This window comes from Cokeromyces recurvatus, assembly GCF_025118155.1.
Source record: "Cokeromyces recurvatus strain NRRL 2243 chromosome Unknown BX663scaffold_38, whole genome shotgun sequence".
Lineage (NCBI taxonomy): Eukaryota > Fungi > Mucoromycota > Mucoromycetes > Mucorales > Mucoraceae > Cokeromyces > Cokeromyces recurvatus.
Window position 1 is genome coordinate 140,395 of NW_026251424.1, and position 26,894 is coordinate 167,288.

General features: G+C 32.7%; 11 protein-coding genes across 11 annotated transcripts; 4 read left to right on the forward strand and 7 right to left on the reverse strand.

Annotated features, from left to right (window-relative positions):
- Window positions 1-10: 10 nt before the first annotated feature.
- On the reverse strand, window positions 11-2,741 carry BX663DRAFT_564595 (uncharacterized protein). Its single transcript, XM_051532053.1, has 3 exons — window positions 2,612-2,741; window positions 2,047-2,528; window positions 11-1,920 (listed from the first exon to the last, which is right to left on the reverse strand). Exons 1-3 carry the CDS (start codon window positions 2,715-2,717, stop codon window positions 76-78), a joined length of 2,433 nt encoding a protein of 810 aa, XP_051378623.1. The 5' UTR covers window positions 2,718-2,741; the 3' UTR covers window positions 11-75.
- Window positions 2,742-6,244: 3,503 nt separating this feature from the next.
- BX663DRAFT_489908 (uncharacterized protein) lies at window positions 6,245-6,785 on the reverse strand (the record flags this gene model as incomplete). The annotated part of the gene is made up of 3 exons (XM_051524932.1): window positions 6,245-6,531; window positions 6,598-6,717; window positions 6,779-6,785. 3 exons carry the CDS (start codon window positions 6,783-6,785, stop codon window positions 6,245-6,247), a joined length of 414 nt encoding a protein of 137 aa, XP_051378624.1.
- Window positions 6,786-10,332: 3,547 nt separating this feature from the next.
- Window positions 10,333-11,908, forward strand: BX663DRAFT_461572 (3-deoxy-7-phosphoheptulonate synthase). The gene is made up of 4 exons (XM_051523952.1): window positions 10,333-10,434; window positions 10,501-10,633; window positions 10,760-10,889; window positions 11,008-11,908. The coding sequence occupies exons 1-4, from the start codon at window positions 10,360-10,362 to the stop codon at window positions 11,732-11,734; spliced, it is 1,065 nt and encodes a 354-aa protein (XP_051378625.1). The 5' UTR covers window positions 10,333-10,359; the 3' UTR covers window positions 11,735-11,908.
- A 1,416-nt stretch (window positions 11,909-13,324) lies between these two features.
- BX663DRAFT_524235 (DSS1/SEM1 family-domain-containing protein) lies at window positions 13,325-14,082 on the forward strand. The gene is made up of 4 exons (XM_051529610.1): window positions 13,325-13,468; window positions 13,525-13,621; window positions 13,703-13,807; window positions 13,883-14,082. The coding sequence occupies exons 1-3, from the start codon at window positions 13,333-13,335 to the stop codon at window positions 13,749-13,751; spliced, it is 282 nt and encodes a 93-aa protein (XP_051378626.1). The 5' UTR covers window positions 13,325-13,332; the 3' UTR covers window positions 13,752-13,807; window positions 13,883-14,082.
- BX663DRAFT_524239 (uncharacterized protein) lies at window positions 14,072-14,700 on the reverse strand. Its single transcript, XM_051529611.1, has 2 exons — window positions 14,312-14,700; window positions 14,072-14,239 (listed from the first exon to the last, which is right to left on the reverse strand). The coding sequence occupies exon 1, from the start codon at window positions 14,675-14,677 to the stop codon at window positions 14,348-14,350; it is 330 nt and encodes a 109-aa protein (XP_051378627.1). The 5' UTR covers window positions 14,678-14,700; the 3' UTR covers window positions 14,072-14,239; window positions 14,312-14,347.
- A 222-nt stretch (window positions 14,701-14,922) lies between these two features.
- Window positions 14,923-17,074, reverse strand: BX663DRAFT_237690 (P-loop containing nucleoside triphosphate hydrolase protein). Its single transcript, XM_051521835.1, has 8 exons — window positions 17,020-17,074; window positions 16,920-16,961; window positions 16,752-16,834; window positions 16,308-16,662; window positions 15,736-16,227; window positions 15,340-15,683; window positions 15,241-15,283; window positions 14,923-15,181 (listed from the first exon to the last, which is right to left on the reverse strand). Exons 1-8 carry the CDS (start codon window positions 17,030-17,032, stop codon window positions 15,168-15,170), a joined length of 1,386 nt encoding a protein of 461 aa, XP_051378628.1. The 5' UTR covers window positions 17,033-17,074; the 3' UTR covers window positions 14,923-15,167.
- Window positions 17,075-17,141: 67 nt separating this feature from the next.
- BX663DRAFT_524241 (uncharacterized protein) lies at window positions 17,142-18,525 on the reverse strand. The gene has a single exon (XM_051529612.1). The coding sequence runs from the start codon at window positions 18,276-18,278 to the stop codon at window positions 17,286-17,288; it is 993 nt and encodes a 330-aa protein (XP_051378629.1). The 5' UTR covers window positions 18,279-18,525; the 3' UTR covers window positions 17,142-17,285.
- A 540-nt stretch (window positions 18,526-19,065) lies between these two features.
- BX663DRAFT_524244 (Oligosaccharyl transferase STT3 subunit-domain-containing protein) lies at window positions 19,066-21,626 on the forward strand. Its single transcript, XM_051529613.1, has 2 exons — window positions 19,066-19,319; window positions 19,443-21,626. Exons 1-2 carry the CDS (start codon window positions 19,183-19,185, stop codon window positions 21,544-21,546), a joined length of 2,241 nt encoding a protein of 746 aa, XP_051378630.1. The 5' UTR covers window positions 19,066-19,182; the 3' UTR covers window positions 21,547-21,626.
- On the reverse strand, window positions 21,585-23,821 carry BX663DRAFT_564601 (Alpha/Beta hydrolase protein). The gene is made up of 2 exons (XM_051532054.1): window positions 23,049-23,821; window positions 21,585-22,949 (listed from the first exon to the last, which is right to left on the reverse strand). Exons 1-2 carry the CDS (start codon window positions 23,739-23,741, stop codon window positions 21,669-21,671), a joined length of 1,974 nt encoding a protein of 657 aa, XP_051378631.1. The 5' UTR covers window positions 23,742-23,821; the 3' UTR covers window positions 21,585-21,668.
- A 243-nt stretch (window positions 23,822-24,064) lies between these two features.
- On the forward strand, window positions 24,065-25,467 carry BX663DRAFT_524251 (uncharacterized protein). Its single transcript, XM_051529614.1, has 3 exons — window positions 24,065-24,894; window positions 24,918-25,237; window positions 25,349-25,467. Exons 1-3 carry the CDS (start codon window positions 24,360-24,362, stop codon window positions 25,430-25,432), a joined length of 939 nt encoding a protein of 312 aa, XP_051378632.1. The 5' UTR covers window positions 24,065-24,359; the 3' UTR covers window positions 25,433-25,467.
- Window positions 25,468-25,488: 21 nt separating this feature from the next.
- BX663DRAFT_524252 (uncharacterized protein) lies at window positions 25,489-25,970 on the reverse strand. Its single transcript, XM_051529615.1, has one exon. The coding sequence runs from the start codon at window positions 25,943-25,945 to the stop codon at window positions 25,610-25,612; it is 336 nt and encodes a 111-aa protein (XP_051378633.1). The 5' UTR covers window positions 25,946-25,970; the 3' UTR covers window positions 25,489-25,609.
- Between the last annotated feature and the right edge of the window lie 924 nt (window positions 25,971-26,894).

The following is a 26,894-nucleotide window of genomic DNA, read 5'->3' on the forward strand; positions in this document are numbered from 1 at the left end:
AATTGAATTTTCAGGCTCAACAAAACAAAAAAAAAGTTAGGATTGTCTCAGACGTATTTATTTATTTTTATATCATTAGTTTAAATAAGCATCTATCTGTTTTCCTAACATTCTTACACTCTTATTTTGTACTGGCACCTTAGGTAATACCTCATCCTTGAACCATTGTAATTCATCTTTTGATTTTTCTTTTTTGGCTAAATGTACGATACCTTTCAATAAAGAACGTGAGATACCAAGTTTATTTGTTTGCTCGGTCAAGGTGCGCAAGACATCAAAGACAAGTGATATATCTTGAGAATCAATTAAAGTAGCTAGGTAAGCATCAATGAACTTTATATCCAATGTCTTGTAAGGTGCAGATGGAAAGGGGATTGCAGGACTAGATGCTTCTCGAACAGGTACAGGAATTTTACCTTCCTTTTCAAAACGATACATGGTATATTTATTAAATAATTGTTGTATGCCTTGTTTATCATCTTCTAGTGTTAATTTGGATAATAGAGCTTCCCAAATGCCTTGGTTATAAGTAATTTTTTTATCATCGATTTCTTTTATAATCTTATTTGCATTCAAACCAGGCAGTGATACGGCTGCACGAAGTAGAGGAAGATAGAAATTAGGTTCATCAAGGAATGGCCATTTAACAAGATCATTAGCATGAGTTTTGGTGCGATGAATGTGTTCACAATTTTTCGTCATCTCTTTCATGATCTCCTTCGCTTCTATAGGTAATTGGGCAGATATACAGCAGTCTAGCATGGCTCTATAGGTATCCCAATCCATACGATCCTTTGGAATTTCTCGCTTCATTTCATTTCGTATAACTGCAATAGCATATTTGGACTCTGTAGGATCTAAAGAGGACAGAGCAAATACAAGTCGATACATACCAATATCTCGTCGAAGTCCATAAAGTTTAAGTGCATTCCATCTTCTACGGAATGCTTTAAATTGTCCTCCACTGGCTAAGCAAGTTAACATGGTGGTTAAAGTAAAACGATCATGAGGTAGTTTGCCTTCTAACATAATTTTTTCGATTTCAAATATACGTGGATCTATATTAAATCGATTGTGTGCATATGGACGAGTAGGAAGTAAAGAATTTAACCTAAAGTTGTCAAAGTAATAATGGCCATTTCGATGAGGAAGGCAGGCATGGAAAAGGGCATGGAATATAGAGTGCTTGAGAGTCTTTATTCCTTCCGATTGCATCCTAACAATTATTTCTAGGGCTTTATGGAGCCTAATGTTGCGATGAATGTCCTTGTATTGTTGTGAAGCCGAATAGCCTGTTAGCATAACTTGATAACTTACATCATCAGGTTTAATTGAATGGTTAGGCATGTAAGAATCAAGAAACTCTTCAGCTTTTTCCATTGGAAATTGAACAGGATCAATATGATTAGCGATAGTTAAATATTCTAAAATAACATTGCAATCAGTAATATCTACTGATTTTGTAGAGTCCTTGAGCAAGTTATTTGTTAAATCTGTCCATGATGCATGTATCTGATCAAGTTCTGTCAAATAAACAGGCTTTAGGTTTAGCCCCTGTGAACCACGTGTTCGACTTAGGTGTTTGTGAATCTTTTGTAATGCAACCTTGTGAGCAATCAAAAGCATTGACACATTACAACACTCGTCAGGATATAGAGTATTATACATAGTCACATATTTTGAAGTACGACTAATATCACCATTGAATCCATAACAACGAATTAATTTCAAAAGCGTACGATGCGAAAGCGAGTTAGTTTCTTTTAGCTTCTCCAACATCTTTTCTACATTTTCATGAGAATTTACTGCAGCGTATGACAATAATGCACTTGAATAAACAATACTCTTGTTATTTTGATTATTTTCAATTTTTGCAAGACTATCCGAAATGAGTTCAGATTTATGAATAATCCCATAGGCCTATTTATTATATAACACTAATTAAATAAAAGACTAAAAAAAAAAAAAAAAAAAAAAAAAAAGAAAAAGAAAAAAAGAAAAAAAAAAGCCCTTCTCCTCCTATTATTAAATCTTTATATATCTTACCCTTATTAACAATGCCCACATAGTTTCGTCTTCTAAAGTTGACAGGTCAAAAATGTGTGTAAATCGACGAACAAGGTTGCTAAGGTCTTCTGCACGATATGTTGATCCAAAATTAAATCCAAGTTTTAATAAACTTTTCCAGATATCAAGATTGTTAAGGGTCTCAGCAGGCAATTCTGATTTAGGTGAATAAAACCAATGAGCAACAACAGCACATTCTTGAAGCTCAAAAGGTAATTCTCCTAGTATATTAATTAAACGAAGGTATAATTCAGGTGTTGCCAAGTTAAGATCTTGAGCAGTTTGAACAGTTGTGATGGCGTCCATCATTTTTCCCGTTTGCCTACATTCTTCTAATACATTTAAAAGTGTTTGTGGTGTATGCTCATGCTCAGGAGATAATTTAGGTGGTGGAGTCACATTTGCTTCAACTATTTCAGCATGTTTTGGGATTTGAATGGAAAAAGTTCTTAAGGTTAAGGCTAACAAAAAAAAAAGAAAGGAAAAAAAAAGTAGAGGAAAGTTAATTTAGCGTTGACAGTTATAAAAGTTTTATCAAATATACCTGGCGTTAAAGGTGCAACCTTTTTTGCATAGTTGGTTCCTGCTTGAAATACAGGCTTTAAACTTTTAGATGATCTTGTAATGGCTCTTCCCAAATTGAGCAACATGTCAAACAAACAAACAAAAAAAAAAAAAAAAAAAAAAAAAAAAAAAAAAAAAAAAAAAAAAAAAAAAAAAAAAAAAAAAAAAAAACCAGCTATTATAAAAAGCAAGGATAATATGTGTGGGGTTACATACTTTTCATTGAAAACAATATTTTGTGACTTGATAAAAAAAATCTGAAGGAACGAGTTCAGAATTAAAGTATTATCCACACATTAAGAGGATATTGTATTTTTCAGCAAATAAGAGAAAATTTCAGAAAAAATAAGAGAAAATTATTGGACAAATAAGAGAAAATTATTGAACAAATAAGAGAAAATTATTGAACAAATAAGAGAAAATTTTAGGTCAATTAAGAGAAAAAAAAAATGGCAATTAGCAAAAAATTTACTTATACTTAAATCTCATAAGTTTTTCTCCAGGGCTAAACACTTTTCAAAGAATCTGAGAGAATGGCGAATCCAGCCCTGGCAGTCTTTCTTAGTTACTTTGGAGCAGGCATCCATTATTCTGGGTGTGAGTGTCTCACCAGTTTCGAAAGGGCTTCTTTTGACGCCATACTTCACCTTCGACCAGAATAGCTCAATTGGGTTTAGGAATGGTGAGTACGGCGGAAGATATGCACACTTATAGCCTCTGCTTTCTATTAAGTTTCTTACTGTAGCTGGCTTATGTATGGGAGCATTATCCATTACCAAGTAAAAGCCCTTCATATTATTTCGGTCAAGAACATCCATCACATTACTCAAGTAATTTAAATAGTGCTCAGTCCTAGTTCCAACCTTAGCTGTCGTTGTAACAACCTTCCCATCTATTCTTCTCTTCTTAGCTCCCGAAACTAATATTGGCTTTCTCAAAGAGATGTCAATAATGCCGGTGCTAGAGATGGCACCAAGAATGGTTATTGTGGTGCCTTTTGAAGCAGGGACAGTTGTTTTAGCAGGTTCTCCTATCTTGGACCAGCCACGAGTGCGTGTCATGTGTAAATTGAACCCTGCTTCATCCAAAAAAACGCAATTATTCTCAAAGTCCATATTTTTATCAGCTAGCCATTGAAGGATGGTCTCCTTTCTCTTCTTAAGAGTTTCTTCCGAGTTTCTAGCAGATGAAATTTTCTCCAACTTCTTCATAGATAGTGCACAGCTGGTTCTAAGATGTCTGTATACTGCGGATGGGCTCACGGAGAGACTTGGAAATTCTTTGAGCAACAACTCGTGTATTCCAGCTACAGTTGCAGTTGAACACTCATCAACAATGTCGGTAATAAACTTTGTGTGTTTTTCAGTAAGCTCAGAGACAGTTCCCATTTTGCGCCCTCTTTTTTTCTGTTGAGGTATTTCCCCTGTTTTCTGCCATTGCGATTTGAAACGGTAAGCTGATTTCTCATTTATTCCTGTTTTTAAAGCTGCATCTTTTACAGGAACCTGTTCAATTAACAGGGAAATAAGCTTGTTGATATCTTGCTGAGTGTACACACATCTAGCATTGCTAGCGGCGTCTTTTTTTTCGGCCAGATCTCTGAGAGGCTTCTCTTCTTTCAAATCGCTCTCACTACCCTGTACATCAGCTTCATTTTCCTCCTTATCCGAGCTATTGCTGGCCTCATCACCCTCGTACCCTTCCTTCAGCTCCATCGTCGCATCTTCATCTAACTCCATGGCTGATGCAGTGATGTTGTACTCCCACTTCTTTCTCATCATTGACATTACGCTGACAATGATTTCAGGTACAGCTTCAATGTCATCGTCGCGTAGAGAAATTTCGTTCATATCAAAGTCAATATCCATTTTTTGTTAATAATAGTGAGAAAAGTGCTTTCTACTAATTGCCATTTTTTTTCTCTTAATTTTTCTTGGACTTTCTCTTAATTGACCTAAAATTTTCTCTTATTTGTTCAATAATTTTCTCTTATTTTTTCTGAAATTTTCTCTTATTTGCTGAAAAATACAATACAATAATAAAAAAAAAAAAAGTTACCGGTAACCCAGAGTTACCGGTAACTTTACAATAAAAAAAAAGTCACTCGCTCTTCGTCGTGGGCCCTAATCGCCCTTTGAATCTGACCTTTAACTGTTCATCACTCATTAACATGAAGAGGTTACTGGAAAGGTGATAGTTCAAGAATATCCTGACAACAATGTTAAAAACTGTATAAATCCCAAGCAAGCATAAATTAATAAAGACAGCTTACTTTTACTCTAAAAACTTTCCTTATACTTTCCCTTTATTTCCAGCCAATAATAGGCGACTAATTTTACTGACGCGCTGTGATATTTCTTTTAAAATATCAAATAAAAAATATCAGAAAATAAAAATAATATTAAGACAAAAAAGAGTCAACGAGACCGAACAATAGTTCTAAAGTCAATTGTTTTATTTATGAATTTAAACTGATGGGGTATTTATAAGAATTGTTAAAGAGGTCTGAGGATAGGATGTGAATCAGAAAAGTATTAGTTACGACCGAATTAGGTATATTGTTGACAACAAAGTGTTAGTGATTTTAATATTATTAGATGGAGCGGATCAAGAGAGAGTTAGGATAGAATTTCTTAAATGAATTTATGATCCGCATGTTTAATCATGAAACATGACATTATAAGTCAGCTCATGACATGAATACCAACTTGTGGTATTGCCCAAAAGTCAAAATCAGACATGGTCACAAAACTGAGCGAATGCATAGTCGGATTTTAAAATCGTTTTTCTCCCCGAAAAATTGAGCTACGTCATCAACAAAGGTATCATTAAATTCCTTAGAAAACAAGCATTCTATTGATATATTGTACGCTAGAGTTTCAAGAGTGTTTTGTCTTATAAATTGAACATTTTGTAAAATTAATCAAACATTCGCTCAGTTTTGTGAGTCACTGTAAGTTAATAGAAATAAACCATCATTTATTACATAATAAAGAGGTTATTCACATAAAACTAGTATATTGAACCTCACAGCGTAATATTCATTCTACACTCAGTTTTAATAATAGTCATTGTTAGAATGTTCGAGCAATAATAATAATTATATACATAATTCAAACAGGATTATGACTGGTGTATTCAATTACATAATTGTTCTTGAGTGATACATATCAGATATACATTGATAATATTGAATATTGTTAAATAATGAAATCTCATACAATGATAATGATAGTAGCTCATAAATAATTGGTATTGTTGCAGCTAGACATATTCACTGAGAATTAATATTGATGTGTCGCAGTCCAATAATAATGATTCGTTATGTTTCTAGGAACAGCGACAACTCAGGGAGAAAAAAGAAATAAAGATATATCTTATTGATCGCAGAATTATTCGGAGACAATGTTTTATGTAAAACACTTTATTATAGTAAAACTTGCTTATCTGAATCATATTTCCATTGATAACACTTACCTTGTAAAAACATATAAATAACCCTCAATCTTTCCATGTAATTTTCGTTGTACAATTTTTGTATTATCTTTAATAAACTATACGAAGTTTTCACAGACTTGTCTTCTGTCTATTCTTCTTCCATTATCTTTGCTAATCAAAACAATGGTATCTGATCACTTTGTATTAAATCATTGGCTACGCTTGGTTTTGTGGGATGTATACCGAAGACAACAACGATCGGTGAGACACCATGTTCTTTGATAACTGAAAGACTGTATTCAATGGTTCTTTGTATAAACTTGAGGTCAATTGTATTTTGAACTTCGACTAGAACAGGAGGTAAGGAAATGGTAACTTCAATGGGGGCAAACAACACATCTGAGCATCGTCCACTTGGCCATTCCGTAGACCGATCGACATATTGAGAAGAGGCTTCAGAGCCTATATTATTAAAACATTATGTTAAGCTGTATTTAACCTTAAAAAAAGCAAGTACCTTGCCCATACCTAGTACAGCATTGACAATAATGTTTCTGACAGAAGGATGGCGCAGTACTAATTTACTCATTATATCGGTACCGGGGCGATGTTCGGAAGGTAGTATAAAGGCGCTGAGAGTAGTTATATCTTAAAACAAAAATAATGTATTAGTAGCTATGTTTCAAAAAATATTTTATATCAGCCATACCAGCCATTTTGTTACAAATAGAAAAAGAAGAAGTTACCGGTAACTTTTTTTTTTTTATTATTGTATTGTATTTTTCAGCAAATAAGAGAAAATTTCAGAAAAAATAAGAGAAAATTATTGGACAAATAAGAGAAAATTTCAGAAAAAATAAGAGAAAATTATTGAACAAATAAGAGAAAATTTTAGGTCAATTAAGAGAAAGTCCAAGAAAAATTAAGAGAAAAAAAATGGCAATTAGTAGAAAGCACTTTTCTCACTATTATTAACAAAAAATGGATATTGACTTTGATATGAACGAAATTTCTCTACGCGACGATGACATTGAAGCTGTACCTGAAATCATTGTCAGCGTAATGTCAATGATGAGAAAGAAGTGGGAGTACAACATCACTGCATCAGCCATGGAGTTAGATGAAGATGCGACGATGGAGCTGAAGGAAGGGTACGAGGGTGATGAGGCCAGCAATAGCTCGGATAAGGAGGAAAATGAAGCTGATGTACAGGGTAGTGAGAGCGATTTGAAAGAAGAGAAGCCTCTCAGAGATCTGGCCGAAAAAAAAGACGCCGCTAGCAATGCTAGATGTGTGTACACTCAGCAAGATATCAACAAGCTTATTTCCCTGTTAATTGAACAGGTTCCTGTAAAAGATGCAGCTTTAAAAACAGGAATAAATGAGAAATCAGCTTACCGTTTCAAATCGCAATGGCAGAAAACAGGGGAAATACCTCAACAGAAAAAAAGAGGGCGCAAAATGGGAACTGTCTCTGAGCTTACTGAAAAACACACAAAGTTTATTACCGACATTGTTGATGAGTGTTCAACTGCAACTGTAGCTGGAATACACGAGTTGTTGCTCAAAGAATTTCCAAGTCTCTCCGTGAGCCCATCCGCAGTATACAGACATCTTAGAACCAGCTGTGCACTATCTATGAAGAAGTTGGAGAAAATTTCATCTGCTAGAAACTCGGAAGAAACTCTTAAGAAGAGAAAGGAGACCATCCTTCAATGGCTAGCTGATAAAAATATGGACTTTGAGAATAATTGCGTTTTTTTGGATGAAGCAGGGTTCAATTTACACATGACACGCACTCGTGGCTGGTCCAAGATAGGAGAACCTGCTAAAACAACTGTCCCTGCTTCAAAAGGCACCACAATAACCATTCTTGGTGCCATCTCTAGCACCGGCATTATTGACATCTCTTTGAGAAAGCCAATATTAGTTTCGGGAGCTAAGAAGAGAAGAATAGATGGGAAGGTTGTTACAACGACAGCTAAGGTTGGAACTAGGACTGAGCACTATTTAAATTACTTGAGTAATGTGATGGATGTTCTTGACCGAAATAATATGAAGGGCTTTTACTTGGTAATGGATAATGCTCCCATACATAAGCCAGCTACAGTAAGAAACTTAATAGAAAGCAGAGGCTATAAGTGTGCATATCTTCCGCCGTACTCACCATTCCTAAACCCAATTGAGCTATTCTGGTCGAAGGTGAAGTATGGCGTCAAAAGAAGCCCTTTCGAAACTGGTGAGACACTCACACCCAGAATAATGGATGCCTGCTCCAAAGTAACTAAGAAAGACTGCCAGGGCTGGATTCGCCATTCTCTCAGATTCTTTGAAAAGTGTTTAGCCCTGGAGAAAAACTTATGAGATTTAAGTATAAGTAAATTTTTTGCTAATTGCCATTTTTTTTTTCTCTTAATTGACCTAAAATTTTCTCTTATTTGTTCAATAATTTTCTCTTATTTGTTCAATAATTTTCTCTTATTTGTCCAATAATTTTCTCTTATTTTTTCTGAAATTTTCTCTTATTTGCTGAAAAATACAATATATTGTCCAATTAAGCTTTTTTTTTTTTGGTAGAATTTATAATATTATGTAATATTTTAAAGTAGCTGTCATTTCTAGCGAAGTTTAGATTAAAAAAAGTAACTTAAAAAACCCTAAATTCAAAAGACAAACTAAAAAAAGTGAAGATGAAAATCATAGTATAAAGTATATTAGTCGAACTATTACCTATGGAATATACAATTGAGTAATTAATACCTAAAAGTGAGTATTAATAGAGCCATTTTATTCTGAATTGAATAGTACAAAGAACAGTATAAGATTGTTGAGAGGATAAAATAGTTAAAAAGAAGGATAAAGAGAGTTCAATCCTAGAAGGCATATGCTATTGACTATATATTTATAGAAAAAGAAATGAATGATAGAAGCAAGCTTGAGTCTGTTTAAGAAAAACACATTAGAACTTCTAGTGCAAATATTAGTATTGTTTAGGATGGTCTATCAGCCATAGTATTTCCTGTATTATAAACTAAAATCCAAACTACTCTCCAGGATTAACCTTAGACGACAATGTTATAGTCCAAGTTGATAAATAGTGGTTCAACTTTAATTTTTTTTTCCTACTATGATCAATCAAGCTCTTATCTCTTTCAGTAATAAGCATGAAGATCCCTTGTACTGAAAAGTAATTGAAAGTAGGATGATATCAAAAAGCTAAATGAACACTTTATCTTATCATACATTATGTGCATTTTATTAGTCTTATTTAATTTTTTTTTCTATATATAATATCTACTCAAAAGATCAAGCAATAGATATTAAATCATAAACACATGACTAAAATACGTCTACTGGATAATTCACCATTATTGATTGAAAAGAACCTTTAATAGATATATTGTATTCTTTACTTATGGCTTAAGCAGGCTATGTTATTTTATGAAATTAGTTTTTGTTTGTTCATATATATATATACATACATACATACATACAACAATAAGCAACTGTATTAAAAGAAAGGTAAGCTAATTGAATTGAAAAAAAGAAGATGAATTGGTTCATGTTGAGGGCTATATTTTGAACCACTTTGAAGTGGAGGAGGAGAGAGAGAGAGAGAAAAAAAAGAGGTATCTTTAACCTCTTTAGCATGTTTGCCAGCATTTAATCTTATTATAACTGAATCAACAAGCCTTAATAACAAAGTCTTCATTGATATCCTTTCGTTATTCATCATTACCTCTTGTAGCTAACTTTCGTGTTCTTTAATGCTATCCAACGTTTTTCCCTCGATAAAGCTACACATAAAACAAAATTTATCGTCCGCAAATTTACAGCCAAAAACTAATACAATATTTATGTGTTTGAAAACTTTGATAATATAAGACAATTAAGATGTTTTTTTTTCTGAATACATATAAACATGTACAAATAATAACGTATACTTGCATATTTAGAGTGAAACATGCATTAAACAAAAAGGATAGTTTATAGTTTTTGACTTTTTTACGAGTTTCAACAATGAAATAGAATGTGTTTTACCTTTTTTTTTTTTTTTTTTTTTTGAACGTTCATTTAAAAAAAATAGGCTACTTCTTTTAGTCGCCGAACTTCCATTATGAGTTTATGTGAGTCATTAACATATTCTAACGTTTAAGTTTCAATTTTTTAAAAAAAATAATAAAATAAGGGGACTGCTTTCTTACCTTGTAATAAATAATTCATTTCAGCTTTTTGTTTCTTTCTTTTCTTTTTATACATATTATTTGATCTAAAAAAAAAAAAAAAAAAATGATAGACGATCTTCGTATCACAGGTTACAACGCTTTATTAACTCCTGCTTTCTTACAAGAAGAATTTCCTATAGTAAATTTTAATATTTTGATTAAGTAATAATAATTTATTTTTTTTAACACCGCGTTTATTATATAGTCAAAGAAATCTGAGGAAACATCAAAATTGGCTCGTGATGAGTGCTCAAATATTTTGCAAGGTAAAGATGATCGTCTTATCGTTATCGTTGGTCCTTGTTCTATTCACGATACAGAGGCTGCTAAGGATTATTGTAAGTGACAAGATCAAAGTATCAGCTTATCTGTGTCACACGTACATTAATTTTCTTTTTTTTTTTCTTTTTCTTTTTTCTATTTTCTTTTTTTTTTTTTTTTTTTTTTTTTTTTTTTTTTTTTAGGTCGTAGATTATTAAAAGTGAAAGAAAGACTTCAAGATGAATTGGTTATCATTATGCGTTCATACTTTGAAAAGCCTAGAACAACAGTGGGTTGGAAGGGTTTGATTAATGATCCAGATATTAACAACAGGTAAACAATTATATACAGATATATAAATATATTTATTATGAGAGAGAGGTGTTTGGTGTATGTGTATGTACGAGTCTAATACATATATGTATATACATTTATATACATGTATATTTAGTTATGATATCAATAAGGGTCTTCGTATTGGACGTAGACTTCTTTGTGATCTTACAGATATGGGTATGCCTGTTGCTGTTGAATTACTTGATACAATCTCTCCTCAATACCTTTCTGACCTCATGTCCTGGGGAGCTATTGGCGCACGTACCACTGAATCTCAACTTCATCGTGAATTAGCCAGTGGAGTGTCTTTCCCTGTTGGCTTTAAGAATGGTACAGATGGAAATGTTCGTATTGCAGTAGATGGTATTCAATCCGCTTCTTCACCTCATCATTTCTTGGGTGTTACTAAGAATGGTACTGTCAGTATCACACATACGACTGGTAACCCCGACTGTCATATTATTTTGCGTGGCTCTAATAGTGGACCCAACTATACTAAAGAATATGTAGATAAAGCAAGAGCTGTATGTGAAACAGCTGGTATGAGACCTAATATTATGATTGATTGTTCACATGGCAACTCTTGTAAAGATCATCGTAATCAACCTAAAGTATGCAAAGATTTAGCACAACAAATTACTGCTGGTGATGATGCGTTAATTGGTGTTATGATTGAATCCAACATTAATGAAGGAAAACAAAGTGTTCCAAAGGAAGGTCCTGCAAGTTTGAAATATGGTGTATCAATTACAGATGCCTGTGTAGATTTCGCTACTACAGAACAAATGTTGGAGGGATTAGCTGAAGCTGTTAAAGCAAGACGCGCTCTTAAGAAAAATTAACAAGTTAATCATGTATTATGTATAAATCTTTGTTTCTGAAAAAAAAAAAAAAAAGTACACTTTATTCATAATTCTAGTCTAAAACTAATATAACACAAGCTTCATCTCAATAACATGCATTAAAATATGTTTTTTTTTTATTATGGGGAAATAAATTGTAATACTTGAAACCTCAAAATATCTCAAAAGAAAAAAAAATTACGCCTTGAGTATACATAACAGCATGGACTTGAAACTTTAAAGTTTCATTTACATCATACAAACCAATGATTTATCATTTTATTATTCCTGGTACTGACTCTTCTATGTCTTATCCGCTCGATACATAGATAATTCATCTGCTGCATTTGTTATTGATTTCTAATATCTCCTAACAAGAATAATGAATGTACATCTTATTCATTCGGTATATATATTTTTGAAAAGTGCAACTATAACCGTATTTCTTCGATACTGGTTATATGGATAAGATTTAAGAAACAATAGTGGAACAAATCAGTCATAATAGTAGTATGTAATTCGAGTTTTAGTACAAAGAGATGGGAATGAGTTCAATAATAAATACACTAGATGAATATACTAAATTTATACATTGAGCTAAATATTATCATAAATAACTGTAGAATTTAACAAGTAATGGATGCTATTGAAAGTCGTGGTGATAAGCCCTTGTTTATGCCACTTTACTCTCCTTTCCCTTTCCTTAACTTGATTGAAGAATGTTGGTTTAAAACCAGAAAATACATGTAGTAGTAAGCAGATTTCTGTTGGCCTTCCTCCCAAAAAGAAAAAAAGAACTTTATATTTTGTTTGAATTTCAAATATAACAAGCTATTGAATGTGTTTTGTCCCAATTCAGATATAAATCATTATTTATTTATTTTTGGCTACTTCTTATGCTATCTGTTAAACAAAGCTGTGTTCACCGTTGATGCTTTGAGTATCTATCATGGCATTGAGTCTCAAACTTGCATTTATCATTATCTTGGGAAATTATTTACTTGATTTTATTTAATTCGTTATCTACACATGCGTTGTCCTCTCTATCGATTGCTGATCCAATAATCCTTTCTTATTGAGCCAGTTACTACCTGTTAAACAGTCTCGTATTTCACATTATATTTGCCCCACTTTGGACTATCTTCTGGCCTAAAATAGACCCCCATTCTTCACGATATTAGACCATACACTTTCTAATAAGCTCTTTCCTCTTCTATTCAGAATTCTGGTGGTCCTAGGTTGCTGTGATGGTTATTATTTAGCAAGCGAAACTATTGCATCATTCTTCTTATTAATATTTATATATATATATATATATACATATAAATTTTTTTGCTGTTGTCTCTTCTCTCTCCTTTTACCTTGTACTTTTTACAAACAAAGACTTTTTAGTTTCTTTTTTTCATTCTTATTTTATTGAGCAGTATCATTTACATATTACGACGTGCTCATTAAAGATCCAAAAAAATTTATTGAAATCGTAATAATACTACGTCATGAATTACAAGTCACGACATACGCGTTTTCCTATTTTTGAATTTTGAAATTTATTTTCCCTATCCTTTTTTTTTTTTTTTTTTTTTTTGTCTACGCATACAATGTCATCCTCTCAACAACAACAGCAACAGCAACAGCAACAGCAACAAAAATTAACTGAGGAGCAAACAAAGAAAAATTTAGCTCAACTAGGAGCTCTTGAAGAAGATGATGAATTCGAGGAATTTGCTGCTGAAGGTAAATAAAAATAGTTTACAAAAATTAAATCGAGTTTAACCCTTTTATACATCTAGACTGGGGAGAAAATGAAGAAGATCAGAATGATGCCCATTTTTGGGAAGATAATTGGGATGATGATGATATTGAGGATGATTTTTCAAAGCAATTACGGTATTAGTTTGTCATTTTAAATAACGAAAGCATTCACTAACCTTTTTATATACATATGTGTACATATATATATATATAAAGTGCTGAACTTGAGAAAGAGGCAAACCAACCCCAACCTATGAAGATGTAAATGTAATAACTATTAACAGCAAAAGCTATCCATTACAGATTTCCTTTTCTATACATGTAATCTTTTTTTTTTTTTTCTTTTATAATGTACAACAAATTCAATAAATAGTAACTATCAAAATCACGAAACAGAGACTTGTAAAACATAGAAATAACAGTTAATCTGCTGCGTTATATATTTCCTTTTTTATTTTCTCCCTGTCCTCGTCTTTAAATAGATATATAAAGTCAACTTTATTGTATAGGTTTTCATTTATTTATTTACTTTATACAAATGATTTGTTCGGTAAAACAAATATCTTTTTAACGAAAAAAAAAAAGAAAAAAAAAAAAAAAGATTAAACCTAAACAAAGCAAATCATCAAATATAAGGGATTTCTATTCGTCAAAAGTAGTGAATAGTAGTATCAACTGTTATTTATCTTGTTCTTTAAAACACACATGTGCACACACGAACACACATGTATATGCCACAGCATGTCTATTATGCTTATTTAAAGCTACATGTAAATTAATCGTTCCCTTTTTTTTTTTTCCTTTTTCCTTTTTTTTTTCCTTTACATGTATATATAAAAAAGTGACCTTTTCGGCTACACTCTAACTCCAAGAGCTGGAAATAAGATCCTTTTGTACATAATCATCATAAGAAACATTTGAAATACCAAATAAAGTGGACGATCTACGTCTTTCGTTATTTGCATCGTTATTTCGAATTGGAATAGGACCCGAGATAGAATGATTTCTTTTAGGTGTTAATAGTACTACTGATGGAGTTGTACTATGATTATCCATTGTTGAACCGTTATTTTCTAGTTCTTCAGTTATTGAACATCGACGTAATTCAGTGTTATTTGATGGCTTTTGTTTATTACTTGATGACGTACGATTAAAAGTATCACGAATATTGTTAATGATTTTTGTAAACATTTATTTATTTATTTAAAAAGGAAGGAAGGAAAGAAAGAAAGACGGACATTTTATTTTTATATTTTATAATTTCCCATGTTTTTTTTTTTTTTTTTTTGCATAAAGATTTTTGAACCAATAAATTACAACTCTTCATCTTCATCAGGAATGATTGGTGCTGTTGATAAAATTGTGACAGGAACTGCTGCTGCTGTTGCTTCTTCTTGCATCATCACTTCATCTTCTTCTTCTATTATTAGTGAATCATGACCTTCACCAAATGAATGTTGTTGTTGCTGTTGTTTTCTTGCTTTCTTTTGTTGTGCTTTTAATTGTTTCTTTAATTGTTGATTAATTTGTGGATTGAGTTCTTCTTCAGTATGTGATAAAATAGTTTGTGGTCTAATCTGGTTTATGGTATTTTTCTTTTTCATCATTAACATTCGATCTACTTGAATAATAGGTTGTGATGTCATATCTGTTGACATCTCTTCAGTGTCCATGGATGAATCTAATAGCATAGATCTAAAATAGAAATAAGTAAATAAATAAATAAATACATGTGTATACAGGGTTAAATTTACCCGTCCAAGTCAATATCTTGAGACATATCAATATCATCATTGGCTTGCTAAAATTAAAATGAGTTTATACTGGATCAATAGATAAATAAATAAACATACCATAACGACACTAGATCCAAATTCGTGACTTGGTTTAAGACTAACCAAAACTGAATCAGCAGATTGAAGATCTAAATCAAGTTCTTTACCCCAGGAATTTACAATAGAAGCTTCGATATGACTTTGTTTTGAAGAAGGAGGGATTGTGTAATATGGGATCTTTCCTCCATTCCAATCTTGTAATACATGTCGAGCCACTTGATGTACATCTGCAACTCCTCCCTTTTTAAGTTTACCACGTTGTTGAGCTAATAATACTAAAAATTCATGTGCATTATTGAAATAAGGTACATTATACATGGCCATTAACTGTTCAGTTGTACATCTAGAAACAATCACTTCCACTAAATAGAGATTTAAATACATCATATAATAAAAGCTTTTTATATATATTACCAGGTGTAATAGGATCTTCTAATAATTCAACTTTAACACAATTTCTTAGTGTAATTTCTGCTGCATTATGTCCATCTTGTCCTTGCTGTGCAAATACAATACCAGGACAATCAAGTAATTTAATATTTTTATCGAGTGTGATCTGTTGAGCTACTTTAGTAAAACCAGGTGTAGAACCAACACCGCATACTTTGGATCTCTTAAGTGAATTGATAACCGAGGATTTACCCACATTTGGATAACCAATAATACCCACTGTAATCGTGGTCTTAATATTCATATTTCTACAATAATTCTTTAATAACTTGATTAACGTATCAGCACCTAAACATTCAGAAGAATTCAACATGCTGGTGGTTGCAATATCTGTAGATACATTCGATTGTCCAAGATGATGACGTTGATTTTGTGTTGAAGCTTTAAAAGCAATAGCAGGATATTCATTTCGTAAATATTTTAACCATTGTTCTACATTCTCTTTTGGCACTAAATCTGATAATAGTCATCTTTTTATATTAATTTAAAATCCCTCCCTATTTTATGTCATCTTCATAAAGATGATCTAGAGTTACCTATTTTATTTAGAATAAGAATAATCTTCTTATTCAACCCACTGTCCATCACCATACGTTCTACGCTTTTTGTGCGAGTACCTAAGGGGTCACGTGCATCCAAGACTTCTAAAATCACATCTGCTCCTTCTAATACTTTTCTGAATTCTCGATAATAAGCCTTTTTAGAATTATCTTTTTGTCCTGTAGCTGCAGCATCGGTTATATCCTTATCATCTGTATCTATCTCTGTATTTTCTGAAAATTCTTGGCTTCTCTTTTCTGCATTCTTTACCAATTCATATAAATTTAGATTTCTATTTCGGTTTTGCAATTTCTGTCGAGCCAAGTCTTGACGTTCTTTATTACCAGCAATCTAGTAGATCAAATAATAATAATAATAATAATTGAGATTTTTTTTTTTTATAGAATTGTCAACCATGTTAAAGGATGTAACATCATTACCTTTTTTCTTTTAGTTTCTTCTTTATTTATTTTCTTTTGTTTAAAATTAGCTAAATTAGGGATTCCAGGATCCTTCTTTCCCTCTACAGTTAAAAAGAATTAGTTTGACTTTTTAAGGACAAGAGGTCTTTTTTCATGTAAATATATATATGTATATATATACTTTACTTGGTCCACTAAAACGATCAGCATTACGCCCTTGTTTACTTTCTATAAAATAATACTTGTAATGAATATCAAAGACTCGTTAAAGTTATATTAAACTTACTAATTCCTGCCATTATAGAATAAGATAGATCTATGTGATTTTAAAAAAAAAAAAAAAATTTCCAAGTGCAAACATTTAATCTTCTTTCTTTCTCCTCTTCTTCAATTAAAAACAAGTCACATAAAAAACAGTCCACGATGAATAAATTTATTATTATTATCATTATTTTATTCAAAAATACAACGAACTAAAAAGGAGTTATACATATTCATACATACTTATATAATACAGATATTATTATTATTTTTTCTTTTTTCTTTATCCTTTTAATAACCACATTTACATTTCTTGTATTGGATTTTTCTATATCTTTCAGAAAGACCTTCACCTAATTGAATAGCTGCTTCTTTTACCTCAGCTATAACATCTACCCAATAAGTAAATGAAATAGGACTTTGATATAATTCATTAGATGCATTCTCCCAAATTTTGTGAAAGAGGGACTTGGATCGTTGCATAGCCAATTTGATATTATTTAACGAATGAATCTCTGTACGTAAAGAATCAGCTGTATGCTTTCTTAATAATCGAGATGCTTCCTTATCCTCTACGGCGGGCATTTGACGAAGTTCTTGATAAAGACTTTGCAACTCGTTACGAATATGCCAGCTAAGGTGATGAAGTGGTTGCTCAACACGTCCACTAAACAACTCATGTTGTACCATCTTGGTCTGTTCAATCGTGTCAAATCGAACACTTTCAAGGGAACGACGAAGATGACCAGACAAGTTGACGATAGAATTGAATCGATGGTTCACTGAATTCAGTTTAGAATTAAACTCAACCTTGTTTTTACTAATAAACTGATTTACTGCTTCGTCTAAAGCAACGTAACCAGTTGATAAAAAGATAGGGTCCATTAATTCAGCATCTGTGGCAGCAGAAACAAAATCCTCGGCAGTTTGAAGTAGAGATGTGACTTCATCAATCGTGCTACTGATATAATCCTGTGCAAAGAGATGGCCTGATTCTTGAGCCCAACGTGTTACGTTGTTACGAATGGAAATAGAATAAGGGCGAACATGAAGTGGTATAGAACGTAATACTTTAGCAATATGACGACGACGCGTAAGTGGGTCCTCTCTCCATAAAGAAGGAGGATACAACCAAGAAGGTAAATAGTTGGCAACACCAAAGGCAATATCATAAACAGAATATTTCGTTGAGGGACGACGATTGTTGTATGCCTTTAATTCATCTTGTGCCTTATCAACTAAACCATGTATATATTCAAGATAGCCAGATACTCGGCTTTTCATATTTTCGTTATGAGTAACTAAGGAAGAAGAAGATGCTATATTATCAACGACATTTGTACTAATCTTGAACTGATTTTCATCAACAACTTGAGCATGTTGAATTAGACTTTTTTCTGGTTGTTGTGCTTGTACCTAATATTGCATAAAGTGAATATTATTTGTTTTCATATATTATATTTAAACAACTTACAAAGAAGAATAAAGTCGTAAGGAATAACAAGATTCCCGAAAATTGTTTCATTTTTTTTTTTTTTTAATGAAAAGAAGAAGAAAAAAAAAAATCTAAATATTTTTTATTCTGTAACATTTGATCTCAGTTCAGTATTCCATAATTAAAGCACAAGAATTATCGCTTCATGTATTAACAGAATTCGAAAGTGAATAATTTCAAATACTCTAATACTTTTTCTTTCTTTCTGTAAGATTTACAATATAATAAAGCAAATATTTATTTATGTACATGTAAAAAAAAAAAAAAAAAAAAAAAAAAAAAAAATGAACCTATTTTATCTGTCTCTTTTCAAATAATAAAAGATTGTACGGCACACAATATTCATTTGCATAAAGATATATTTATAATATTACATAAACATATTTACTACATATAGTTAATTTATAAAGGATCCATTTTAACACAGGGAAAAAAAAATTTAGTATACGTAATAATCTTAAAAAAAAAAAACTGAATATATTCTTAAAAAATATGCTCTTTTTCTTCCTGCTGCTAACACGTCATGCGGTATTTAAATTATATTTCAATTTTTATAGGTCCATTTTATTTAATGTGCCTTTTACAAAAGCCAAGACGCCGCTTTTATTGTAATTTATTTTTGTGTGTCTGTTTTATTTTTTTTCTTAAAAAACACACACACATACATATATACTTAATTATAAATTAAGCAGAATGGCAAAGCTGGATGTCAGCAGCCAAAAAATATTACTTAAAAGAGCCATTCTCGGCTTAATTGCTGTTGCCGCCTTTTCGTCACGTCTATTTAGTGTTGTTCGATATGAGTCTATTATTCACGAATTTGATCCTTGGTAAATTAATGTACACTAAGAAGAAATATATATACATATATACATACATACACGCACATACATATATATATATTTATATAAAGATACACAAACTAAATTATCAATTATATCATGAAAATATAGGTTCAACTATCGTGCTACACGAATGCTAGTTAAAGATGGTTTTTATGAATTTTGGAATTGGTTTGATGATCGTTCTTGGTATCCGCTTGGACGCGTTGTGGGTGGTACTGTCTATCCAGGTTTAATGGTCACGGCTGCGACGATTCATAATATTCTTCATTTTCTCAATTTCCCAGTTGACATTCGTAACATCTGTGTCCTTTTAGCCCCCATGTTTTCAGGATTAACCGCCTTTGCAACTTATCTTTTAACAAAGGAATTAAAAGATAGTTCTGCAGGTTTATTAGCAGCCGTCTTTATTGGTCTTGCACCAGGTTATATCTCTCGATCTGTAGCGGGTTCTTATGATAATGAAGCGATTGCTATCTTTTTATTAATGTTCACTTTCTTCCTTTGGATTAAAGCCCTCAAATTGGGTTCTGCTCTTTGGGCTTCAGCAGCTGCCTTTTTTTATTTTTATATGGTGGCTGCCTGGGGGGGTTATGTATTTATTATCAACATTATTCCTTTACATGTCTTTGTCTTGATGTTGATGGGTCGTTTCTCAAATCGTATCTATGTTTCGTACTCTACGTTTTATATCTTGGGTACATTAATGTCCATGCAAATTCCCTTTGTTGGCTTCCAACCTACTCGTACATCTGAACACATGGCTGCTTTAGGTGTCTTTGGCCTTTGCCAAATTCTTGGTTTCATTCAGCTCTTACGTAGTCATCTTCAAGCTAAACAATTCCAAATCATTCTCAGGGCCTTTGTATTCATTGCCTTTGTCTTGGGTCTATCAGCTCTCATCTTGTTAACCATGAGTGGTTACATTGCCCCTTGGACAGGTCGATTCTATTCACTTTGGGATACGGGTTATGCTAAGGTACACATCCCTATCATTGCCTCCGTATCTGAGCATCAACCTACTGCTTGGCCTATGTTCTTTTTCGATCTACAGATGCTTATCTTTGCTTTCCCTGTAGGCATTTATTTGTGTTTCCGAAAATTACAGGATGAACATGTGTTTGTGATCGTGTATGGTATCTTTGCTTCTTACTTTGCCGGTGTGATGGTGCGTTTGATGTTGACCTTGACACCCGTTGTCTGTGTCTGTGGTGGTATGGCTATCTCTACATTATTAGATACCTATCTTGATATGAGTCCGAAGTCTACATCAGATCAACAAGGCCCACAAAAGAAAAAGAAGAATGGGTCGTCATCTCATGATAGTAATGATGATAAAAGGAGATCGCGTATCATTGGTAAAGATACTCGTATCTTGGTTGTCGGTCTATTTAGCTTTTTCCTTGCCATGTTTGTCTGGCATTGTACTTGGGTTACCTCGAATGCCTATTCTTCCCCTTCTGTCGTCCTTGCCTCTCGTAACCCTGATGGTTCACAACGTATCATTGATGACTTTAGAGAGGCCTACTATTGGTTACGTAAGAATACGGATGAGGATGCCAAGATCATGTCATGGTGGGACTATGGTTATCAAATTGCCGGCTTCTCGAATCGTACGACACTTGTCGATAACAATACATGGAATAATACCCACATCGCCACTGTAGGACGTGCGATGTCAACAAATGAAGCTGATGCGTATGAAATCATGAAGAAACATGATGTTGACTATGTACTCGTCATCTTTGGGGGTCTCCTGGGTTATTCAGGTGATGATATCAATAAATTCTTATGGATGATTCGAATCGCTCAGGGCATCTGGCCTGACAAGATCAAGGAAGCGGATTATTTCACACCCCAGGGGGACTATCGAGTCGATGAGCATGCCTCAAAGGCGATGAGGGAATCATTAATGTACAAGATGAGTTATTATCGATTCCATGAAATGTTTGGGGGTCGACAACCCTTTGATCGTGTACGTAATCAACCTTTACCTATGAAGGGTCCTGAGTTATCTGTATTAGATGAGGCCTTTACGTCTGAAAATTGGATTGTTCGAATTTACAAGGTGAAAGAGTATGATAACTTGGGAAGAGATCATCATCAGGCTATGGAATTTGAAGCCGGTAAAAAGAAAATAAAGTCAAAGAAGAGTCATAAAAAGAGTCATGATCGTAGAAGAAGAGCAGCCGCTGCCTATGATGATTTAGATTAAAAAAGAAAAAAAACAAAAAGGAATATAATATTAAAAAGAAAAAAAAATGAAATAAAAAAATGATATATTATAAATACAAATATACAACCAAAATTTATTTATATGTGTATTCATTTATTTATTTATTTATTTTGGGGAAAGTTATAAATCTTTACTCCTTCTACATCTTCAACAGGGAAACCAAAGATTTGACCATAAAACCATTGCTCAAGCTCGATTGTACGTTTGATGTTTTCGGCACGACGGAAACCATGAGCTTCACCTTCATAGAGAACATAAGCGACGGGGACATGGTTCTGTTTGAGGGCATTCACCATGACCTCCGCTTGAGAGGGCGGGACGACCTTGTCCTGAGATCCCTGGAAGAAGATGATGGGGCATTCAATTTGATTGGCTTTAAATAAGGGAGAACGATCGATATAGATCTCCTTCTCCCTTGGGTACTCGCCAATTAAACGGTCAGGGTATCTCGATTCAAACTTGTGAGTCTCCTTAGCTAGTAAAGTGATATCAGAGATGCCATATCGACAACACCCTGCTTGAAAGACCCTTGGACGGAAGGCCAAGGAAGCCAAGGTGGTGAAGCCGCCTGCGCTACCGCCTTCGATCGCCAACTTGTTACCATCCACCAGACCTTCCTTGGCTAAATACAAGGCGGCGTTACAACAGTCATCGACATCAACGACACCCCAATTCAATCTTAAACGATTACGATAGGCACGACCATAGCCAGTACTACCTCCATAATTGACATCTGCAATAGCAAAGCCACGTGTAGTCCAGTATTGGATAGAACGTTTATAGCTATTGTTTGTGGAGGAGGTGGGCCCACCGTGAGAGAGGAGACGAAGAGGAGGAAGAGCTCCTGGACGATCTTGATAGTTGGGATTCTTGGGTGCATAAAAATAGCAATAAGCCGTCCTACCGTCGGTCGTAGGGAATTCAATCTCTTTACCAATCGATATATACTCGGCTTCTAATCGTTCTGTCTCCGTTCGTTGATGGACATGAAGAATGACCTGTTCCTTTATATCATAAGAGACAAGTGAACAAGGTTCAGTGGTTGAGGACATGTTACCAAGTACATACTCATGTTGATTGTCATCAAGATAGATGCGAAGATCAGAGAAATGATCATATTTACAGTCTAAACGACTTAGCGTCCTCTCTTGTGTATCCAAGATAGCAAGTGAATCCTTATCAACGACAATTAATTGGTGTGCATTTGACTTGAGTGGTGTATAGTCAGAAGGATTGAATCTCCAAAGAGGTCCAACAAATTCTTGCTCAAGGGGTCTCTCTAACAATAAGTTGACCTCTTTACCATTAAAGGAATATAAATTCCAAAATCCAGAACGATCAGAGGCGAAATAAAGTGTGCCATCGATACCAAATTCAGGTTGCTAAAATTGATATATATGGAAATGAATATATATAGATAGATATATAGATGGTTAGATTAATAAAAGCCAAAAGCTAAAATTTAAGGACTAGTTCCTTACAGAAATGCTTTCTTCAATTTCATCACCAGCAACACAGATCATATCCTTTAAAACAAGTTGTTCATTTTCATAGAGAGTGTTGGCATAGTAAAGACGAGTAAAGTCCCAGGGCATATTGGGATGCTTCCAACAAACAAATGCCAATTCATTTTGAGCAGAAAGACGAGGGAAAGCATAAAAATCTTCGCCCTGAGCAATGATGGTCTCATGCCCAGAATTCAAGTCAATGGAGACAAGAACATTAACAACATCTTTAGGTTCTTCATTAAGGAAATGTTCCTCACGAACACATACCAAGAAACGATTTTCTTTGTCAATGGTCAAATCAGCATAACGATAAAGTGTATTAGGTTGAGTTAAAGGTTTAATTTCGTTATTAAAGATGGTATAAAGTCGGGAATCATCATTGTTAGAAAACACAACAAGACCATTTGAAACTTTAAAGGCACCTAAACCATATTCATGAACACGAGTCATACAGCTATATCCTGCAGGTAAAAGTGCTTCAGGAGGTAGTTGACTGTCATGAATAGACTGTTTAAAAATCTGTCCTCTGCCTTTTTCGTGGGCAACAGACTGACACCAATAAATAAAGCCATTATCAACACATGTGTCAGTAGCAGTCGCTCCAGCTGATAATGACTCTGCTGTAATAGGTGAAGGCCATGCCCCATAAGGTTTAATTTCAACCATTATTTATTGTTAATATAAAAAAAAAAGAAAAGAAAATATAAATGTATACACTAGTAGTTTACCCGCGCTTTTTTAATAATAATAAAAAAAAAAAAAAAAAATCTCGAAGGAGTAACTTTCCAAAAAAGGAAATTAAGTGTATTAAAGTCTTCTCCTACAAGTTAAAATAGTAGTAAGGGATGAAAGATATACATCATGTATATTATTATGCAACTAATGATTATATGCCTTTTTTTTTATTTTTTTTTTTATTTTTTAATTTTCTTTACAAGTTTTATTAGTGTTTTCTTCTTTTATTTTTATTTCTATTTTTTTTTTATTTTTTTTTTTTTTTTACAAATATTAATGTCTTTATAGAAAGAATGAGTTCATCATACCCTATTCCTCATCAAATTTTATCAAATAATAGTAAATATATATAAATATATATATTACAACTAGGTAATCAGTTTTAAATTCTACGAACTAATTTTGTCTTATATACGTACAATAGCATCACAGAATTATGAATATTATTCTAACTGTTCCAAGCCATCAACAATAAGAGAAGAGTGCGAAGAATGTGATCATGAAGAAGATAATAGCTGCTATTCATCAGAAGGATATATACATTCTCCTATGAATAGTAGTAGTAGTAGTAGTAGTAGTAGTAGTAATGATGATCAGACTCATTTATCAAATCTAAATACAACAACAGCATCATCCTGGATAGAAGAACAACCATCATCATCACCCTCTTTATTTTATAACAATAGTTCTTTATCATCATCCTATTGTTGTGATTGTCGATATGATGCATGTAGACATCCATCTAATGAATCATCGAAAATAAATGCGGCATCAAGCGCAGTAGTAGTAGTAGTAGATCAAGAAAGAAGCAGAAGCAACAGCAGTAGCAGTAACAGTAACAGTAGCCAATCATCTATAAGTACTCTATCAAAGCGACGACGAGAAAGACGTAAAAGAGAAGGATGGAAATATTATGCACTCTGTCATTGCTGTTGTGGAAGAGATAGCTTCTCTTCTCGAATGACTGTCTTTTGTATCTTTAGTATTCTTATGTTGGGAGCCTTTGCTGCCTTCTTTTGTTGGCCACGTACGCCTAGGGTGTCGATGGGTGGAGGAGTTGGATCATTGAGTGGATCCCTGATGGGTGGGGAGGAGGACAGAGACAAGAAGAGATACCTCTTCGACCTTCCCTTCAAGCCACATGGCAAGTGAATGTGACACTCGATAATCGAGACAACTGGATTCCAGTTTACATTCAACAGATGGATTTTGTCATGATGGACAGTTTAACATTAGCTAAAATTGCTTGGGCCACAACTTCGGCACCTTTTGCATTGGAACCAGGACTTATTTCACCTTTGACCCTCACTTTTAATGTAGATTATCAGGCCGCTGATCAAACAGATCCTACATTTCAAAATTTGTATAATGCATGCGGACCACAAAGGAGCCCGAAGCAAAGGCCTGCTTTAAATGTTATATTAAAGGTACGCTTTATGTGTGTGTATGTGTATGTGTATGTGTATGTGCGTACGAGCGTGTATGTATGTATATGTTTATGTGTAGCTAATTCAAAAAAAAAAAAATAATGTTGATAGGTTTCATTTCATATACTTGGAATTGTATGGACACCTGTGGTTACAGCTACACCTTATACAGGAGGCATTTTATGTCCATCATAAACATATCAGTCATTCTATTTAATAATATATAAATTTTACATCTTCATATATGTATATATATATATATATATATTAGTGCTGTTTATTTTATATGTATAAAGTAAGGAAATGAGGGATTAAAAAAAAAAGGAGAGAAAGGATAAGCTGTAATAAATGAGCAAAGTATTTATATAATATTTAAAGACGATTTGAAGTACTACAAACAAGTAATCCAGAATTATTTCGAAAATCATAAAATCCATAATAAGGTATACGATTTAACTTTTTTTGTTCTTCCTCTTCTTCTTCTTTATCCAACTCATTAATACAAGTATCAAACCATTGTTGCTCTTGTAATTGATTTGAACGTTGAGAACATTCCTCACGTAGTAAATTTGTAATCAATACATATTTTCGAATAGATAAATCAGTACGTGTAGTAGTTTGATAATATTCTAATAATTTTGAACGACTTATAGATTGAATATCAAAATTATTATTGCTATACATGTGTTTATTATTGAGCAATTTCATGATATCAAGTTAAAGAAAAAAAAAAAAGGAGAGAAAAATAAATAAAAGAAAGACACTATTTATATAATAAAAGATTAATTAATAATAATAACAAACTGTTGTACTTGCCAAAAAAAAAAAAAAAAAAAAAAAAAAAAAAAAAAAGATGCTGCGATTTTATTATATCTCCTTCTTTTATATATCGAATGAAGCGTAGTATTTTTATAATAAGTCTGCCAAATTTATTACTATATTTGTACACATAAAAATATAATGCATGCTGTCATTTATTGATGAATTTTCTTTTTTATGCATAACTATCATCGCTTTCACTCAACTGGTCCCATTAAATAATAAATACGATTCTCACACGAATCTTATTTGATAAACGTACTCAATCAAAAGGTAATCATTTTTAAGTAATAAAGTTGGCTGTCATCATACTCTTATTATGTAATTAAAGCAGTCTTAATCATGTTGTATAATAAACATTATTTATCAATATATATAAGCCTTTAAAATACATACAACCCTAATTATTAAATATAACATTTTAGAGAGCTCCTTTCCTCTTCCCATACAATTTTGTGTTTGAGGAATAGCAAATATGACAGACTGTACACCTATTCTAAAAATAATTATGGGATATTTACCTAATACTTTTATTTAAAAATAAATAAATATATAAAATAAATAAATAAAATAAATAAATGTGTATATAAATTTATCTATCCTTCACAATCAGTAGGACTCATATTATTTGACGAATCTATTTTTTCCTTTCATATGAGTTAATTTCTTCTCACTTGAACTCTTTATGATGAGACACTAAATCCTCAACATTTGATCCCTCTTCTATGGAATTCAAAAAAAAAAAAAAAAAAAAAAAAAAAAAAAAAAAGAAAAGGAAAAGGCATCAAGAAGTAAACACACTTGTAAGCCTCTGCTGCTATTTTCAACCAAACTGCAG

Excerpts from the sequence above, each read along its gene's own strand:
- BX663DRAFT_564601 (XM_051532054.1), bottom strand. The coding sequence starts at position 23,741 with ATGGTTGAAATTAAACCTTATGGGGCATGGCCTTCACCTATTACAGCA. Across the intron at positions 22,950-23,048 it reads AAATTGAAGAAAGCATTTCT|CAACCTGAATTTGGTATCGA; the intron begins GTAAGGAACTAG and ends TATCAATTTTAG.
- BX663DRAFT_524252 (XM_051529615.1), bottom strand. The coding sequence starts at position 25,945 with ATGAAATTGCTCAATAATAAACACATGTATAGCAATAATAATTTTGAT.
- BX663DRAFT_524239 (XM_051529611.1), bottom strand. The coding sequence starts at position 14,677 with ATGTTTACAAAAATCATTAACAATATTCGTGATACTTTTAATCGTACG.
- BX663DRAFT_564595 (XM_051532053.1), bottom strand. The coding sequence starts at position 2,717 with ATGTTGCTCAATTTGGGAAGAGCCATTACAAGATCATCTAAAAGTTTA. Across the intron at positions 2,529-2,611 it reads GGTTGCACCTTTAACGCCAG|CCTTAACCTTAAGAACTTTT; the intron begins GTATATTTGATA and ends TTTTTTTGTTAG. Across the intron at positions 1,921-2,046 it reads TGTGGGCATTGTTAATAAGG|GCCTATGGGATTATTCATAA; the intron begins GTAAGATATATA and ends TATAATAAATAG.
- BX663DRAFT_524241 (XM_051529612.1), bottom strand. The coding sequence starts at position 18,278 with ATGAAAAGCCGAGTATCTGGCTATCTTGAATATATACATGGTTTAGTT.
- BX663DRAFT_524251 (XM_051529614.1), top strand. The coding sequence starts at position 24,360 with ATGAATAGTAGTAGTAGTAGTAGTAGTAGTAGTAGTAATGATGATCAG. Across the intron at positions 25,238-25,348 it reads CTTTAAATGTTATATTAAAG|GTTTCATTTCATATACTTGG; the intron begins GTACGCTTTATG and ends TAATGTTGATAG.
- BX663DRAFT_237690 (XM_051521835.1), bottom strand. Across the intron at positions 16,663-16,751 it reads AAGAAACTAAAAGAAAAAAG|ATTGCTGGTAATAAAGAACG; the intron begins GTAATGATGTTA and ends TTGATCTACTAG. Across the intron at positions 15,684-15,735 it reads AGAAGATCCTATTACACCTG|TGGAAGTGATTGTTTCTAGA; the intron begins GTAATATATATA and ends ATCTCTATTTAG.
- BX663DRAFT_524244 (XM_051529613.1), top strand. The coding sequence starts at position 19,183 with ATGGCAAAGCTGGATGTCAGCAGCCAAAAAATATTACTTAAAAGAGCC. Across the intron at positions 19,320-19,442 it reads ATTCACGAATTTGATCCTTG|GTTCAACTATCGTGCTACAC; the intron begins GTAAATTAATGT and ends ATGAAAATATAG.
- BX663DRAFT_461572 (XM_051523952.1), top strand. The coding sequence starts at position 10,360 with ATGATAGACGATCTTCGTATCACAGGTTACAACGCTTTATTAACTCCT. Across the intron at positions 10,634-10,759 it reads AGAGGCTGCTAAGGATTATT|GTCGTAGATTATTAAAAGTG; the intron begins GTAAGTGACAAG and ends TTTTTTTTTTAG. Across the intron at positions 10,890-11,007 it reads GATCCAGATATTAACAACAG|TTATGATATCAATAAGGGTC; the intron begins GTAAACAATTAT and ends ATGTATATTTAG.
- BX663DRAFT_524235 (XM_051529610.1), top strand. The coding sequence starts at position 13,333 with ATGTCATCCTCTCAACAACAACAGCAACAGCAACAGCAACAGCAACAA. Across the intron at positions 13,469-13,524 it reads CGAGGAATTTGCTGCTGAAG|ACTGGGGAGAAAATGAAGAA; the intron begins GTAAATAAAAAT and ends TTATACATCTAG. Across the intron at positions 13,622-13,702 it reads GATTTTTCAAAGCAATTACG|TGCTGAACTTGAGAAAGAGG; the intron begins GTATTAGTTTGT and ends ATATATATAAAG.